The sequence below is a fragment of the Molothrus ater genome, chromosome 2 (assembly GCF_012460135.2).
Source record: "Molothrus ater isolate BHLD 08-10-18 breed brown headed cowbird chromosome 2, BPBGC_Mater_1.1, whole genome shotgun sequence".
In the NCBI taxonomy this organism is placed as follows: domain Eukaryota; kingdom Metazoa; phylum Chordata; class Aves; order Passeriformes; family Icteridae; genus Molothrus; species Molothrus ater.
The window spans coordinates 90,560,108-90,579,094 of record NC_050479.2 but is presented as its reverse complement, the minus strand read 5'-3'; the positions used below and the strand labels follow the sequence as shown (position 1 = coordinate 90,579,094).

Here is an 18,987-nt window from a genome sequence, read left to right as displayed (position 1 = left end):
CTCATCAACATCTTGGCCTCCTCTCGACTTGCTCCAGCTGTTCCATGTCTTCCTCATGCTGCGGGACCAGAGCTGGACCGCATACAGTTAAAATGTAAATGTTCTATATACAGGTATCATTGCTTCAGCGTTAGATGCTCAATGAGTAATGGCGACAAATCAATGAAATTACATAAACAGTTGTGTTTCTCTGGGGGCTGCTCTGTCCATGCAGCAGCATGAGGAGCCTCCAGTCCCATTTTCACATATATTACCCACCCAAGTCACCTTTGTTACCTTGAAGGAATCTTCAGCATTCTCTGAAACACCTCGTAGCCATGGATTTCTGTAAAATTCCTGCATGAAGCTGTTAGTACAGGGTTAAATGTTTCCGAAAATCACGTATAACTAGGCCAAAAGAATGCTTGGTAATTGGGATAGTTTAGCAAGCTAGAATGTTTACAGTAACGGGGATCAGTATTTAAAGTTTCTAAGATACCTATAGGTAAGATTCATACATGTTCATGCAAGCTCAGGCTAAGCTCTAATGAAGCAATATCAATAAGGCTGTTATAGTGATTAGTGCTACAGCTGAGATTGTATAAATACGTGCACTTTGAACAAAACCACGGAGCTAGATTTGGGTTGCTAATACCCCTAGTTCCCGTGTGCCTCAATAAAGCACCTGCATATCACATCTGTCTGTGATTATGTGTGCTCCCAAACACTAACAAAGCCACTGGCAACCCAGCAGTGGCCTGGGGCCTGCTGCTTGTGGCTTATCTTGTGCCACAAGCTTTGCAACACATGGATTTTAAATGATGTGTTGAACAGTTTGAGATGGGGAAAAAACCCCAAGGCTTAGACATCACACCTGGAAAAGATTTCCGAGAATTTCCCCACTTCAAGCACTTTGAATATACATATACAACAAGTACTTCTAACAATTATCATACTGTTGTGTTTGGTGAAAATAAATTATGAAAGAAAAAGTGTATTACAGTGAGCTTTATACTGCCTCTGATTAAAAAAAAAAACGAAGCAACAACAATATCATCCTCAATTAAAATAAGATGTAGGCATAGCAAAACAGAGCCTCAAACTGGGAATTAAAACTGATGTCAGTTCCTGGCTTTGTCACTGATGGTCAGGAGCTTCCATGTTTCAAGCAGGAAACTTTCAAGTAGAATAGGAATAGTCCTTCCTTATTTAACATAGTGCTCTGGTTCCTCAGACAAAAACACGTAAGATTAAGATTAAAGTATAACCTATTATTATTCTTTTATTTAATGATCTTTTCCGGTTTAAAAAGCCAGATACAAATCCAAATGACTCATTGTATATTGCTTAAAAAGTCACTCTAAATGTGCTGGCATTCAAATTCTTGAATATCTGAGAAGACCTGCAACTGGATTTCATTTAAATCCTGCCTACTTCCTGCCCTCAGCTAGCTTCTTGTGATGTGAGGTCAGCTAAGTTTTACATACCAAAGTACATAAAACTTGGGTTTGTTTTTTTTTTAAATATACAAGACCACCAAACCATCTACTCTTGATGCTTCTGGAAGTTATTCCCCTTCGTCTCCCCCCAGCCACAGTCACAGAAAAGAGCTGATATGAGCAAAACCAGAACAGAGGTATAAATATTCACTTTAATTCAGACATTTAGTGTATTTACAATAGAAAGTTTCCTCTCTGATCAAGGGATTAGAGACTGAAAAAACCCATGTTACAAACATGTGGACAACCTGCACCTGGTGCAGGGTAGTTGATTTTTTTTCTACATCTGGTTCTCCCAGGGTAATTCTGGTGAGAAGTGATGGGGAGAGCCTGGAGATGGTACCGGATGGCCCTCACAGCCAAGCAGCAATCACAGTCCAGGAAGTAGTGTGCAGTTATTCAACAGTTGCTAAAATATCTATACAGACACGTACGCAGTCCCATGTGCAGTTAGATTCACGGAATCATATCCAATGTAGATAAGCAGGTAGACACAAGCCTACCAGCCTGTGTGCAAGCACAGACGTGCAGAGGTGCTCATGCATAGGTACCACCTCACCCAGGCAGGTGCACACACTCCTTGCCACCCTGCACTTGGACAAACACACAGGCAGGTGTTTTGTTAATGCTAACTTACATGATTTCTAGATACAGAAAAAAAAAAAAAAACCTTGAGAAAAAAAGCACCAACCCTCTTATCTGACTCACTGGCTTGGAATTCTTACTCCTCTGGAACCTGAGGGACATGGTGTGGAAAGGATGATGTCCTCCTGTTTCTCACAGAGAGAGGACCAGTTCTGAATCTCCAGGAGACTTTTGCTACAGCGATACCAACTAGTTGCTACTGGTTGACACCGAGAGGGGGCAATCCTCTCCTGCTCCCAGAAATAGGTACATCCTCCTACCACTTCCTCTTGAGTCAGATTTAGCAATCAAAAGGCTGCAATATGAGCCACTTCAACTGGTTGATCTCGCAGAAAAATAGATCTGCAAGAAGTGAGTGAGTACTCAGCTTAACCAAAGCACCCTACAAGTCTACCTACCACACGATGTGTGGAGCACCTGTTTCAGCAACAACTTGTCCATAGAAGCTGATCCATGATCAAGTCACTCAGAGCTCCTATTTGCATCTTGGTCAGACTCCACACACCACTTTCTTGATGAGGTGCTCCCCTCCTTGGGAGAGGAGGTGTTGCAGACGTATGCCATGGCTTAAAGGTTGGACTACGTGGTGGTTAAGAAGCAAACCTCAGCCCTCCTCCAGCATAACCTGCTGCTGTCTCCAACAAAACCAGCTGACAAGAGTTACAAAGATGGGGAGATATGGGGAAAGAAAGAGAGCTATGATCCCCTCTTAAAGGTCAAAGGCAGCCTAAGCAGAAATAGATTAAAGATGGTTGTGGAGGCTGCAAGGCTGAGGAGAGTTCTGGTTGAGCAAAGCTTCTTGAACAGCTTCGCTGCAGCCACTGAGCTCCATCTGGTTGAGAACGCAGCTGATGTGCTCCACGGTGGCGGCACGGCCCATGCGCAGTCTCCAGAGCCGGAGCATTTCATACTGGGCGTCTCGCAGGCGCCGGTGCTCCAGCTCAATCCGCTCCAGGTCGCAGTCGCTCAGCCCCAGGCGCCGCACAAACTCCTTCCACCGCGACGGCGGCACATGGTCCACCACCGTGTACAGAACAGCAGGGGCTGTGGACACAGAGGGAAACCCTGAGAAGCAGGATTCTGTCACCTCAAGGAGAATGGGAATAACCCAGGGCTGGAGGTTGCCTTGGTATCATGCATTGCCTCCTCTTGTTCAAGCCTTCTGCAGTTCTCCAGAGTAATCACATAGACTCTAGACTTGCTCTTGTCCCTCAAAATGTAATGGGAATGTTTCCATATGCTCTTGTATAAGGCTATGGAGCAGAGTCAAGCACTTTTTCTTAGGGCCTTTCTGCCATACATTCTTGAAAAAGAATGAATTATTAAAATTATTCTGGGTCACTGCCCATATTGACAGCATGTCAATACATACGGCAGTCCATTTTGCTGGTAGGGAAAGGGACAACAGAAAGGCCTTGCACAGATATTTGGCATATACCGACTCACAGGCTCTGGGCGTGCTTCTGCCTTTCTACTGTGCCGCGCATGGGTACACATCCAGGTCACATACACTGGGTAAGGTCTCTCCCACATTACTCCGAGCTGCATCTGCATAATTAGGTGCCCATTTGACTGGGGAAGGAGAGAAGGATGGAGGAGTTTCACTTACTGTCTGGAAGCTGTGTCTTCCTGGCAGGTCTGACACAGTCTGGAAACTCATGTGAACTCTGTGGCAGAGGGTCAGATGGGTGGGTTGCATTTATTGGCAATTCTGTTTCCTTCTGGGACTCAGGAAAAAGGGTGGAAATTTCATTTTTTTCCTCAACCTGAAAGACACATTACATAGCCCAGAATTACCCACAGCAGCACAATACACCTGTCTCCTGCAAGCAACTGCTAGCTTTATATGCTAAAATTTATCCAAGATAGATGGGGAGTGGGTGTTGAGATTTTAATCCTTCCTACATGCCTTGTTTCAGCAGAGGACACCAAAAATTTCTTTCCAGCAGAACCCAAAGAGTTTAACTTTCTTTTGGCACCATAAAACAGTAGTCCAGGAAAAAGTATTTATTTACAAAATCAAGTAAGGCTGGTACCCAAAATCACCACCATTCTAGAAGCTCCACATGCCATCTTTCCCATCAGCCTCCTCTGTAAGGCTGTGGAAACCCCACCTCAGCTGCTGCCTGGGCACTCTTATTTGCAGAGTTACCTTGGACCTCAGACAATACTGTGAAGCAGCACTGAGAGGCTTGTGGAGTCAAGATCTGAAGTGAAATAAAATTAATTAAATCCTCCAAGCTTGGGGTACACAGAGAGAAAAGGGGATTAAGGATCAACTATCTGAACAAAATGCACCCAGGAAACAAAAAAAAAAAAAAAAGAAAAAAGAAAAAAAAAAAGAAAAAAAAAAAGCCAGAAGTTTGAAAAGTATCCTCTAGAAGAGGGGAAGTAAAGTGTTACTGGCTCCACCCTCTACAGGAAAAGACTTCTGAGTTAAACAGCCCTATTACTCAGCTCACTTTCAAATACAAGGCCTGAAAACAGCCCATGGGGAAAAATATTACTCCAGATCTCAGGCTAACATATTGAAAGTGGAAGGTAAGCTACATTTAAATATATATATCCATCATCTTGCTCACCTCTGATACTGGCTCCTTGGTTCTCAGTGGAAAAACTTCAAAGAAAGGAAAAAAAAGAAGAAAGTAGAAATTATTTTCACTTCCTCTTGTCCCAGAGAAAACAGGAAAGCAGCTACTCACAATCCTGCCCTCAAAAATATTTTATAGCAAAATAAACATCCCAGAAATAAGCTCAAGTGTACATCCAGTCATAGCTACAGGCCTGGATGCAGAACTGCAATAACAGCCTTGGCTATTTAGTTCTTATGCTACTCTGGCCTTGCAGCAGAGCAGAGTCAGGAGATTCCACTTTGTCCCTCACACACAAAAGCACACAGAAATTGGTGTCTATCCCAGTCAATATCACTGCACATGCCACTGTACTCACCACAGGAGTAGAAAGGCCCTGTCTCACGTTTCTGGACCAGCTTCCCTACTTTACGTGCAATGCAGAGGACAAAGATAACTCCAAATATTGCAACAAGGGTGCCAAGTACAAGGTTTCCATCTGGACAAAAGGAAGAGAGCAAATGCATGAGTGACTAAGAAAAGAGGAGGTAAGTGCTAGAGGAAGAACAGCAAGTGGAGATTTGCAAATGGTAGGGAGAAAAAGTATAAGGGTTTGACAAAGTGGAAAATATAACCCTTTACAAAAGGCAAACAACACCCCACAATGAAAAGATTCCACTGCCCTTCAGTCCCCTGAGCACTCACTCAGCCCAGATGAGATCGGTGAGGTAGTGACTGGGCTAGGACACAGCAAGCAGTCTTCTCCAGTGCAGCTGAAAGGGCAAATCAGAGAGGTGAGCACATGTGCCATGAAACTCTAGCCATTTCCAACCATCCTAATTAACAGACAAGTCAAGATGAGCCTGCAAAGCAGAGCAATGCAGTGTGACTTTGGGTTCTTAGTGGGCTAATGCCCACATGGAGGAGACTGGGGGTGAAGACCTACTTGCCTCAGAAAGGCAGTTAGAATACTGTAAAGTTATGCCTAGATAGAAAGTGTCATGAGAAGAATTTCCTCCCCCCGTGGTGCTCCTGCTGTCCCTCCTACTCAGTGGTGGGGCATACAGAATAAAAAAGCTCACCTGTTGCAAGGCTTGCAAATATTACTACGTGACAGGAAGAATTGAGGCTTACACCTGCAAATTGCATCTTTGTTCTTTGAACCTGTAGAGGAAAAAAAAGAGAAACTGTTGCCATAATATGGACAGAGAAGAAAACAAAGGGAAAAAAATCCACTCCAAAATGGATGAGGGATTATCCTTTTTTAAAGCCTGGAAAACTGCTACTGAAGAAGAGATAAAGGATTTGATCTACATATAAAAACAGAGTTGGAGGACAATAAAAGTAATAAAACTAAGAGTGCCACTGTCCTGAAGGTGGGCACCTCTGTAGAGGCTAGGAAAGGGACTATAATTACAGAGCAGCTGGAATTAGTATAATGCGCAAAACGCAGTAAAAGTCACCCAAGTTCAAGCATGACAGGAAGGGGAAACCACATTAGTCAGGCCAAGATGAGGGAGAAGTGGTCCCTGAGCAGCTGGGACTGGTGAGGAAGTCAGTTCAGGGCAGGGAGAAATCCTTACAAGTCATGGGACACATAAGCATTCTTCTGATGTCATGAGTGGAAGGGGTAAGAAATGAAAGAACTATCACTTCTAAGCGAGGCACAGGAGAGAGCCTGAATAAAACAGGTGTGGGGAGGAGCAGGCAAGAACAGTGAAGGAAGGACATCAAAAAGCATGAGAGGAGGGGAAAATGTACTAGAACAAGGAGCATGCATTCTGTTATGAGTGAGGAGGGGAATAAAACAGTTCTACATCAGCCAAGAGGGAAGGAAGCTGCTCAAGGACAGTGTGCAATCACGACCCTTGAGGAGAAGCTTAAGCAAGGAAAGTGTGACAAGATGATTGAACACTAGAGGGAACACATTCACCAGTGAAACAGCAAACCTCACACTGGGCAGGGTAAGAGATGGGAAAGGGATCATGAGCAGCACAGTTTGCAAAGAAGACAGGATAGCTTTAAGACAAGGTAGGACGTGGGAGCGGCTGGACTGGAACCATGGGCCTGTGGGATAATTAAAGAACAATGACTAAATTAATTATAATTGTATCTTTGGTACAGATCTGGTACAGATCATGAGCAGCTGAATAAGATGTTGAGAGGGTATGTGTGTCCTTGGGCTGGAAGACAGCCCCTAAGGAATGTATGTACGTGCAGATTTGGAAGACCAGTCGGGATGTGAATAGGCACGGATGTGTGATGTCTTGTTTGGCTGCACAGTCAGATCTGCCTGTGCAACCTTATAAAAGAGCTAATCAAGGAAATAAAGTCAGTTCATGTTGCATCCAATAGTGACTCGTGCTTTCTCAGTCCTCACATCAAAAGAAGACATTTAAGTGACACGGAAAGAATTAGACTACAGACAGCAGTGTTTGTTAAGATCTCTGATTCCTGACTTTGGGACAGCTAGCACAAGTACTTCTCCCAGACACTGGCATCATCCCAAGGTAATGCCCAATTCCACTGGGTATAGTTCAGCATTACTAGCAGCTCTTTACTTTAGAACACTGCACAGAAGACTGTGGTTGCTCAGCAATTAGTTCAGTTCGGACAAGCAGTTCAGCTGAGCACCAAGGCCAGAGGTATTTTCATCCATTGTACTCAAAGTGCTTCCAGCAGTTGGTAGGGGAAATGCAGTGAGCATAGGAGAAAAACAAACAAGGAAGTCAAGGGGAAAGAACTTTATGTTCTAGAACATAAAGACCTTGCTTCAGGACAGGCAAAGCAGAGGCACCAAAATTAAGTAGAAAGTAGCTCCTCACAACAGCCAAAACCAAGAAACAGTTCAAGGACAAAAGAAAGCAGCTATGATAGGAAACAGTGATTGATGCCAGAGCAGGCAAAAAATAGCAGTCTTTCTGGGGAAAGAGGGCAGACAAACCCCAGAGTTGTTCCAAAACCACAATCCTTTCAGTGCAAGGCACTGCCGCATATCAGAAAGTCTACTCTACTACAGTACATCTGCATTGGAGCCATAACCATGCCATACTCACAGCTGGCAATAATCCCATCGGCACATGAGCTGCAGTTCCTACACTGGAAGTATTCAGACTCAGAATCAATCAGATACTGATTCTTCTGACAGCCACATACAGTATCTTGCTTTGGGGTGCAGGGGGTCTCTACTATCTGCTGGAGTGCTGAGGAAAGAAAGGAGAAATTATTGCTCCAGCCTCTTCCTTCACCTTCAACTGAGAGCACTGTCATGATCATAGATATTGTTATCCCCTAATTTTCACAGAAAAAGGCCAGAAAGGCCTGCAAACTATATCTCAGACAGTTCCAGTTTGGTAAACCTTATTCCTGCTGTCCCGAATCCATCCCCATACACTGTCTTACCCATTCAACTGCTTACTTTTCCAAGCTCCCTTGCTCACCTTGCCATCCCCTCCAGCCCTCATCCACCCCCATTTTCCTCAGATCCTGCAGATCTGCCAGTGCCTCACCTGTACGGCAGCGTTTGCACTGGAAGCATTTAGACATGGTGTTATCAACAGCTGTGAATGTGCCATTGGCACATGGAAGACAGACAGTTGCCTGGTCAGGCCCTTCACAGTCTTTTGCCTTGTAGGTACCTGCAAGAAAATCACTTAACAGAGCTCTGACAGGAAGGCAAATGCTTTGTCTTAGGGAGGACAGGAGTCACTGGTTCCTCAAAGAAACCCTGGAGTTGATGCCATAAGGACCAAGTATGCCTCCCCTCACCAGTGTGAATGACACTGACAGCCCATAAAAGGAGAAAAGGAATAAGAATAAATAAAAGAAATAAGAATTTATCTGGGTAGGGATAGGTACCAACTGAAGGGAGAGCTGATTAGCTGTAGGAAAGAGACAGTTTGAGAGTGCAGGACTGGGAAATGCCTCCCAGGTGAAAGTCACTACTACTGTATTTATTTAGTGTACCTGCATGACACCTCATGCAGCAGTGGGTCTTTTTGGGGTGTAGGTATTGTCCCAGTTGACATTGCATCTGTTTCTTTTCTCTCCTCAAAGAGTTAGAGGGGTCTTTTCCATCCAAAGCTACCCGACGGACTTGCACTCTATATGGCACTGGAGTAATTTCTACAGATTCCTTTGTCAACACACAGACAAATATTAGAATAACCTGTAAATAGAGAGGGAGGGAGGGAGGGAGAGGAGAGAAACAAGGTGAGAAAACATTCTATCCTCCTGTACACTGCACCTCTGATTTTAGCACTTAGAATTACATCATATCATGAGTTCAGTTTACTTGGCTAATTCTGGTAACGGGACACTCCACTGGCAAATATTTGTGGGGAGATGATTTACAAAAATAAACCTCAACAAACCAATGCCTGCCATCTGTGATATTAATATACCATTCAATGGCCTCTATGATAAACTGGTTGTATATAAAACCAATATTTTTCATTATGTACATTTTATACATGGAATGCCTTGAAAATGCTGCAGCTTGCATAAAAGTTACACAAGAGCAAAGAAATATTTTTATTAAGGAAGGCAGTAAAGCTGTCCATGTAGAAACAGTGCCACAGAGAAGAATGCATCCAGTACTTGCAGTTCCACTGAATAAATACACAAGATGGGAAGTTTGGAATAACATAGCAAAAGAGGATTTCACTGCCTACTAAGTACAGGAAATCTTCCAAAATGCCTCCTGAGCAAGCCAGACCTAGAAACATGGGAAAGTTAGGATTTTGATTTGTCCCCGTGTCAAATGTTCATTCTTCCTCTTAAAATGCAGCTGTTAACAATTAGCCCGTACAGTTCGACACAAAAATGAGCAGTTTCTTCTTTTTTTAATGCTGTTAAGATTTGATTTCTGTTTTTCCACTTGAAAGTTACTGTTATCATGTCAATCTTAACAGAAATATTAGGATTGGCATGACTGCCACATGACTGTAAGAGAGGGTGACTTTGTACACCCACACACACATGAACCAGGGGTTAAAAGCACAGCTGCACCAATAATGAGGATGCTGTTCCCTGGACACTGTTTGCAGGACACGGTTCCCAGCACTGAAATTGAGAAATATACTGTTTATGTAATGGCCAAAAGGCCTCCCCTACGGTAAGAGGACAGCATAAATGACTCATCAGCAAAAGATCCTGTACCAGAAGGATGGTAAGGAGATTGCAGCGTATCACAAACACAACGCCTCTGCTTCTTGGCCCAATAGAAAAACAGACCTCAAGCATGCATTTCAAACATTCAGATAAAGAAAAAACATACAACAACAAAAAGGTTTCAAAAATCCCAACAAATCAAAACCAGGTCAAAACTTGGTCCAAGATTCATGAAACCTGAAGTCAGCAAGTTTCTACAGCAAAGACCCATCCCATACCAACCAATGACTCCTGAAGAGTATGAAAGATTTGTCCAAAAACTACTTTATAGTACCATGAAGAAGCCCAGCAGTCTGATGAAAATTTGACAACCTGCATCCCTTGTCATCCTCTTTGCACACAAGTGATCCTGGCCACACTGCACATCCATGTGTTGATGCTTCTGAGTATGGTACAGACGTACCAATGAACTCTATGCATCAGATCAAGTGAATGATGAAAATCAACTAATAATTTTTGTAAATGAACATCGCCCTGCCAATATAATCTCACACCTAGTTTTACTATACTACCTTCCCTGCAATTGTAATGTTTTCCCAGCTTGTTTTTTTGAAATAGTTTTTTTTTAAAGATGCCCAGCATTACAAGCACAGCTTCAGAGTTCTTTTTTTTTTTTTTTTGCCTTTTTTTTTTTTTTTTTGCTTTTTCAGCTAGGACACTTAGAGCAAAAGCGAAGTAAACCAATTTTGTGGTAGCAAGCTTACCAAAAGATACATAGAATGAAATGGTTTTGACAGCCCTACACTGTTCTGTTTCTCTTTCAGAATTAAAGCCTTGGGGGACAAAGGTACATACTTAAAAGCAACTTAAAACCTCAAGAAGGATGGGATTTGCAACTCTGACAAAACTAAAACATTGTTTTTTGGAGAGCTCTGACACATTCAATAGACCAGATGCTAAAATGGTGAACAGGAAAAAAGAGAACCACATATTTAAATAGATATCATTTCCGACTTCATTAGTTGACCACAGCATAATTGTAAGCTCTCCAACAACTCCTCAGAGGAACTAAAAATTGTTTCAGCAGCTGACATTACAAGATTTATTGCTTGCAGGAAAATGGATAGAAGATCCTTCACACAGATGGTCTGATACACAGTAACAATAAAAACATTCTGATTCTCTAGCTAGTGATTAATCCCCTGATACAAGAACGTAAACAGTCACTCCATAAGTCACACAAATCAGCAATAGAAAGAAGATAAAAGCATCAAAGATTAAGCCAAAAATACAGAGAAAATTGGTCATATACACCTTCAAAGCCAAAAGAAAACAGAAGTGATTTTCATTTTTCAGATTAAGTGAAAGCATGTCTGTAAGTGTCATCAAAGCAGAGTTAACATGTTACTGAACACAATTTGAGGAACAGAAATTTACAGGCCAGGAGTGACTCACACCCCAATGACTCGGCCATCCAGCAAAATCATTCACATGATGGAAAAAAACCACCAAAACACCACCATCTTAATAAGCAGCTCCCCAAGCCATTCAGCAATACACTGATTTATACCAATGAACAACTTCATCAAATTCAGGTAATACATGAAACTAGCACAGTTAGTTCTGTTTCAGTTGAAAGGCACACAACCTGTGGTATAAGAACTGTAACAACCATATTACAGAACTGATGGACTACAGAACTGATCAAAATCCTCAGCAAAACCAACCTAAGAGGATGTGAACATGACCACACAGCAACCACTTGGTAGTGAAAGAGTGACCCAATGAAGAGTAAGAAGACCCCATATAGTATTGCTTTTTTATCCAGATTCTTGCTTGAGAGATAGGGAGTTTAGATCATAAGGATGATATTGCCCAGGAATTTCTTTGTTGGGGATCCCTCTTTTGAGGCACCTGGTTTAAGCTACCATGTAACACAGCTGATTTGTACCAACAAATCGGTCTGATGGAGAAAAGAACCTAATTTTAAAAAATTCTTTTGCAGTTCCCCTCCTCTGGACACATTCAAGGACCTTCAAATCCTTAAATTGTGAGGCTCTCAACTGCTCCCAGCACTCCGGGTGAGGCCGCAGCAGCGCTGAGCACAGCGGGTGATGGATGATCCCCCCTCTGCCCGGCTGTGCTCTGTGTTTGATGCCCCCAGGACACGGTTCCTGCCCTCTGGGCTGCCCGGGCACGCCCTGCTGGCTCTCACTGAGCTGCTGCTGCCCCCAGCACCCCCAGGGCCCTCCCTGCAGGGCGCTCTGCAGACACTCCTGTCACAGGTTGCACTTGTGCCCAGAACTAACTCTGTCCCCATATTCAGGATCCAGCATTTGGACTTGCTCAATTTCATTCCAAGAATCATTGCTCAATGCTCCAATTTATCTAGAATAAATATATTGAACAGAACTAGAATTGAGCCCTGAGAAACACTGCTGGCGATCAGTTGCCAGCCAGATTTAGCTCTGAAGCCTCAAGTCATTGATAGGAGTTTGCCTAGGCAAAGTTTAGAGGTCTTCTGCAAGTGAAATAAGCTGAATATCCATTGTTAGATGTACAGCACACTCCACTTGCCAGGATCAAAAAAAACAGTAGCCACTAAGCAACTTCCCAGAGATAATGTGTATTACCTAAGCCAAGTGGTAATTCAAGCCACGTGTGATGCACACCACTGATTCATACCTACCCAGCCATTTCAGTCAGCAGGGACTACCCAGGGAAAACAGAGTCAGCAGAAACTCTGGGGTTTACTTATGAAACTGCTGCAGGAATAACCAAAATATGGCAGAACGCTGCTTCCTGAAAACATTCCACCCCTCTGGATGACAGCTGCACGTTTCCTCACACATAAGGCAACCCTAGTTCCTTCCCATGCCCTCACACCAGCACTTACTGCCCAGCACTTCATCTACAATGAAAAAAGACACAGCACAAGCCCTAAAGCTCTTCTGTGCAACGTTTTGACAGCTGAGACAGGAGTTAGGAGTTTTTCCACAATTTTCACACTCAAATATTCTTAGATTACTGCCACCACCAGAATTTGCACAAGGTTGGAGGGAGCAGGTATACAGTGACACACAGGTCATTTTGCTATCTTTAATACTGTTGCTTCAATATTTCTTGAGAAAACAGTACACCATACTACTAGTTATAACTATCTGTACTGTGTTGTAAATAATTATGAATTAAGTCTTTTAGTCTCAGCATTATCATCATCAATGAAACCAGTATTTTATTCATATAAATATATTTTGTCATCCTTAATCCTCATGGACCAAGTTGCATGAAAATTCCATTGTAATAACTTAATCAACCACTTCTCCCAAAAAAGGCTTCTAGTTTGCAAATTCCATTTTTAAACTAATTAATTATCAATTACCTGCAAATTAGAGGCATTATGAGTCATTAGAGTGTCTCAAAATATTTTGTAACAGCAAGTTACCTTGGCTTAAGAATCCAGCATGATACATACCCCATGCACAAGTATTCTACACATAAATCATCTTTAATCATCATCATAAATCATCTGTCAGCCTTTTTAATGAGTCATAAAAATTAGTCAGCTTGGAGGCTTGGGCAAAAAACAGTACTTGCTCAGACTAATGAGCTACCAAAGAAATCAGAGTACAGGATTCACTCTTATGTTCTTTGTCTGGTTCAGCCATTTCCAAAAGCTCTTTGAGGTTTGCATATTTTGCATATTTTAGTTTGCTATACAAAGATGAAAGGGAAACCAGAACTTCTGCTTTACACATTGAGAAATGTGCATTAAAGCAACATTTACAGGAAGCTTTCGTCACTGCTCTCTAAAAACTGGAAAGGACAAAAGAAGGCTACAAGAACTACTATTATAAATAATCCTCATTTTATGAAGATCAGATGAAAGAATGCTGTATTTCAGGCCTTGTCTAAATTCAGGAGACTAGTAATAGCTTTGATACAATGAAGAAAGGCCTTAGAAATCTTAACTTAAAAATCAAAAGAAAACTGTGATTATCTATAAAGACTGTGGACTTCATACCATAAAACATCATAAAGTGTATAAAGTTAGAGGGCTTTATTTCATATTAGTAAAGATTAAGAAAATAATGGAGAAGTCAGTAGGTGATAACAACCATAAGAAAATTTCTTTGGAAGCTTTCCCTCCAAGGACTCTGTGGTGGACACTGTGTCAGAGTGCCACATTCACTGACCCTCAACACCCCAGCACTTGGCCTGCCTGTGTTCAGGGCTGAGTTCCACTGTGCTGCTGTACAGCCTCACATCAGAGCACTGATGGAGCAGGAGCCAGGGGAAGGCTGATCAGGGGATCCTTACTTTTCCATCCTGAAATGATTTTCAGCTGGGCATGAGCCCTGGGCCCCTGCCCACGCTGTGCCACAGACCTGCTCATGCCCCTTGTCAGTGACTCACTAGGTGAATTTCCAAGTCAGGTAATTGTCAAATGCCAAGTCCTACTCATTGGAAAAGGCAGATTCCTGTTTGGTTTAATAGGAAAATCTAGTGACATTGCTTTGAGATGTGCTTTCCACTGTCAGGTTCCTAAGAACATAACACAAGGATATGTGTTAGCAAAGGAAGCACTCAGCTATCCAGGGATTATGGAAGAGAACACGAGGCATCTGCCCCAAATACAAACAAAGCCTCGTTGACTAAAGAAAATGGGTAAGAAAGAGCAAAGTGACAACACTGGGTTTACCACAAATAATACTGCTAATGCAGAAAATTGATTACTTAATGAAAAGGGAAAGGCATCCAGACTGATGGTACTGGTTACCTGTGAGAACAAAAATTGCCATGTAAGTGTACCTAGCACAGACCCTAATATAAACATTTCATTTGGCTATAAGTAGTTAGTCTTAAAAATAGAAATTCAAATTAGATTAATAAGCAGTAAAAGTTCAATTAATCTTATTGGAGAAAACAATCAGAAATGCAATCAAATGCTATGAATTATTAGGAAAGGCTGTGAGAGCAAAACCAAGAGTGTTGTTATGACAATATATAAAGGATTGAATCTTGACTATAGTTCTGGTCCCCAATCTTAAGAATATAAATTAACCCAGATATAATATAAAAGAAAGTAAAAAGGACCATCATTGGTACAGACTGACTGCCACAAAGGGAATGATAAAATATACCAGTGTATAAAAGAGAAACCTGAGCCAAGGATACTGTAGCAGGCTCAAAGCCAGAATGCCAAAGAGAAGATGAACTGGGATGAGTGTTCTCTGTCTCCTCCAATACAAGAACTAAGAGGCATTACATAAGACAAGCAGCAGAGAGGTTCAAAACAAAATACAGGGAGGTACTTTTACAGCCAACATGTAGCAGAGGTGTGGGACTCCATGAGAGAGTGCTGGCTCTGCCAGAAACCTGTCCTGGTTCCAAAATTGATCACCACACCCATAGCAGAAGGAAAAAAAAAAACAAGCCATAGTAAGGGATGCAAAATATGAAGACGCCATTTCAACTTGGAAATTCCTACAGTCCCAGGCCCCTGGAAGCCAGGAAAGTATTCTTATTTTTCATTGCTGTACACTTGCCCTGCTCCAGAACCCTTGGCAGACACCTGTGACTGGTCACTACTGGAAACAGGCTGGTGGCCCAACAGCTCTTTCTTACAATGCACCCTTGGTGGCCTGGTTTTCAATTTGTATATAATGTAGCTTCTAACTTCAAAATGGCAGTTTCTCCCTTTACTTTTAAAATAAATCAGTGTCAGAAGTACCCTTATGGCTATTTTGTCTTTTTTCTTCATAAAACAGAATTTTCTTTAATAAATAAAACTACCATTATTATTTTTCTTTTAATGAGACAGAAAATACCCTGGTCTCAGTGAAGATGGATGCAAGTTTGTCCACTATAAAAGTTAGAAGTGCATGGGGAAAACACAGAGCACCTGAAAATTAATTTAAGGACAGGCAGAAAGAGTGAATGCATGGAAACAGGCTACAGGAAATTTTGAAGAATCACAGGAAACATACAGGAATCAGAAGAGTAGAAGGGAGGCATCAGGGGACCAAGAAGGGCTATGAGGGCAAACAGGATGATATACAACATAAATGACAGTGGATGGGCATGCAATAAAGTGAGAATGAGACCTGTAAAAAAGAAATCCCACTGAAGGACACTTCTCCAGTGTCTTATTTAACTGAAGATAATATAATGAATTTGAGGAATCCAATAGATCTTTCTCCTTTTTTTGCCAGCCGAATGAATAATATCACATATAGTACCGATTTGCACCAAAACGTGCGCACCTCTATTCATAAGCCAGAAATACACTTTTCAGGTTTGCTATCTGCTTTGAAATCTGTCCATAAGTCAACATAAGTCCATAAGTATGTGTCCTACCTAGGTCCCAAGATGGTAAGTGATGCACAGCTAGAGTCAAGGTATTCCTTCTCCTCAGTTTTAGGTGTGTTGGCCTGCAACTGCTAACTTTAAGTCTATTACCAGGTTTCCAAACCTTTCAAGCATTAAAAAAAACCCCAAGACCAAATCCAAACCCTTCTGGAAGGTAACTTTGCCCACATTGCAACTTTCTGACCACAAATTAACAACTAAGCCAACATTACAAGTCCAGTGCAGCCAAGTGCAGGTGTGCATTACTAGGATGCTCAGGTATTTAAGGATAAACAGTTTGACGCTGCAACCTCTACAGCAGAATTTATAGCCATGTCATGATGCTGAGTGACACCACTCCACTGTCCCAGCTTTAGCACACATCTGCTGATACTCGATAGCCATTCACGTCTGGCAATCAGGCTATTCATAAAATTCTCCGATATCTTTTACAACTTTTTCGCCCGCAAAATCACAACAGGCAGCTTAAAAGTCTTGCCCCACGAAGCCCGGGAAGGCTAAAGAAGATCTACCGGCAGAGCTGAACTTGCTCTTATACAAATCCCGTGGTTTGGGGCGTAGCTACAACCCTCTAATCTTTGTTTAGACGCCCGCAGAGTGGCATTTGTGTGCGCCCGGCTGCGCAGCAAAGCGGGGACGGCTCATCGCCGGTCCCCGCACGGCGGCGGAGGGAGCGGAGCGGCTCCGATGCCGGCCGGACGCTCGGTGTCCCGGCGAGCCCCGCCGCCCGGACCGCCCCGCGCGTTAACGGCCGCGCCGCGGGCTTCGGGGAATCCGCCGCCGTTCCTGTAAGCCCAGACGCCTTCTCCCTGAGTCAGGGATAAATCCCGGGAACGGCGCCAGAGAACTCGGTGCCCGGAGGGGAGCGGAGGGAGGGGAGCGGCGAGCCCGGCGGTGCCGCTGCCCGGCAGCCCCGCGGGCAGCCGGCGGATGGCGCGGCTGGGCTGCCCGTCCCGCTATCGCCGCTCCTGCCGCTCCGGCGCCGGCACCAGCCTCCCCTGCGACGACGACCGCCCGCCTCGCCCTGCCGCAGACTCGCCGAGCCCTCCCCCGCAGCCGCCCGCCCCGGCATGGGGCTGCCGAGAGGAGAGCCCCAGCGCCCCGGAGAGGGCGAGCAGAAAGCGGGCTGGGCGCAGAGCAGCAGCGATCGGGAGCCCGACGGCGGCCGGGAGGGTGGAAGAGAGCCCGGGCCCGAAAGCTCGACGGCGGACACCGCTCAGCGGACCCGCGGCGGGCTGCAGATCGCCGGGACCGGAGGTGTCGCCGGGCGAGGCGGTGTCCCGCCGGCGCACGGCCCCGCTCCGCCGGGAGCGGCGAAGTCCCCGCCGTGCCTTACCGTCCCCAGCGAGGAGCGGGGCAGCGCCGGGCCGCGCATGGCTCCGCGGGCCGCTACATCCCCGAGGCAGGGTCCCCTGCGTGCAGAGAAAGGCGCCCCAGCCGTACCCAGCGGCGGCCGGAGCAGCGCGGAGGGTGACTACCCCGTCTCCAACTTCCTGGCAGCGGCAGCAGGAAAGAGAGCGGCGAGCGGGAGGCGGCCCGGAGCCCCGGCGAGCCCCGCCCGCCCTCCGCCGGGCCAGGACCGGCGTCGGCAGTATTCCTTAAAAACCCCGATGGACGAGCTGAAGAAAAGCAACGGATGGGGCATCGAGTGGCTAAAGCTGCTAGAAAACACAAGGGAAAGGAGTCAGAGGAGGTCTGCTGAAATCTCAAAGTTCTTGACGCAGGAGTGTTTCACTCTTCAGCTGTACTTTCCACGTGAAAATTAACCATGTACTTATAAGTAAAAGACTTTTTGCATCTTAACTGCCTTAATTTTAAAGAAAGGCATTGTGCAGCCACGATCAGCATTTTTAGAGTTATATGACCATCCTGTAGTTTTTAATTTAAAACACACGTTCTCTTGCATGCTCCAATGAACCGGCTGTACAGATAGTGCAAATATAAGCAAAACCAACATGACATTCTGTGTAAGCCCTGCTTCATTTAATATATACTCTTAGCATGTTTGAAAAACAAAATACAGCTAGGAATATGTGGCTAAATGATAAAGAACTCCCCTTCATTCGTTGTCCATTAAGACTTCCCTTTGCTTTCTGGAATTGTCTCTATACTCCAGTAAAAGACATTAGATCAAGTTACTAAACATTGTTTTGGAAGAATTTGCCCATTTCAGTACCAAATGGGTACAATTCACTCCATGGACTGCCTGAATTACTGCGGAGAAATCCAAACACCTCCACAGACTGATCCTACAATGGAGTTGCTTATCTGCCGTGTGGAAGCCAAGGACAGCACGTGCACAGGAGAAAACAAGGAGGGCACTTTGCCACACTTTGGCTTGGAACAGCTGTGACTTCCCAGCTGCAAGTCTCAGGAGGGAAGGAAATAGCAGAATAACCTGTTATCAGATTGCAGCCATCTCCAGGGATAGAGGTGGAATAGATTTTTTTCCTGTTCTTTTCCTAGCCTCAAATGAGGACAATACAAAATTAGTCCCTAAAGGGAAAATTCTGGCACGCATTCTGTGAAGGAGGAAATAATGTTTTTAATGGGCTGTTTCAGGTTTAGCACTTGCTGGCATGTGAGTGGATGAGGCACATCCTTCAATCTTCCTGGAGCTTCAGCCTTCAAAAAATAAAAAAGGCAAAAACCAGCCTCACTTCTCTAGAACTACATAAATGTCAGAAAAATCCCTGTGAACCTTCACATTTGACTCCTCCCAAGTTCAGGGAGGGACGTCTCACTGCACATTTGACATTTACACCAATGTCAAATGCATCACTGCACATCCACTTCCCAGCTTTCACCAG

General features: G+C 44.0%; 1 protein-coding gene across 1 annotated transcript; it reads right to left on the bottom strand.

Moving 5' to 3' along the window:
* Positions 1-1,611: 1,611 nt before the first annotated feature.
* TNFRSF1A (TNF receptor superfamily member 1A) lies at positions 1,612-17,710 on the bottom strand. Its single transcript, XM_036394186.2, has 10 exons — positions 17,514-17,710; positions 8,660-8,861; positions 8,203-8,331; positions 7,750-7,896; positions 5,776-5,857; positions 5,399-5,466; positions 5,073-5,192; positions 4,706-4,740; positions 3,733-3,889; positions 1,612-3,167 (listed from the first exon to the last, which is right to left on the bottom strand). Exons 1-10 carry the CDS (start codon positions 17,550-17,552, stop codon positions 2,866-2,868), a joined length of 1,281 nt encoding a protein of 426 aa, XP_036250079.1. The 5' UTR covers positions 17,553-17,710; the 3' UTR covers positions 1,612-2,865.
* Positions 17,711-18,987: the final 1,277 nt, after the last annotated feature.

Bases quoted from the DNA above. Each gene is read 5' to 3' on its own strand.
- TNFRSF1A (XM_036394186.2), bottom strand. From the start codon at position 17,552: ATGCGCGGCCCGGCGCTGCCCCGCTCCTCGCTGGGGACG. The intron at 5,858-7,749 runs GTGAGTATGGCA...TTTCCTCTACAG, and splicing joins CGATGGGATTATTGCCAGCT to GTTCAAAGAACAAAGATGCA. The intron at 5,467-5,775 runs GTGAGCTTTTTT...TTGCCCTTTCAG, and splicing joins ATTTGCAAGCCTTGCAACAG to CTGCACTGGAGAAGACTGCT.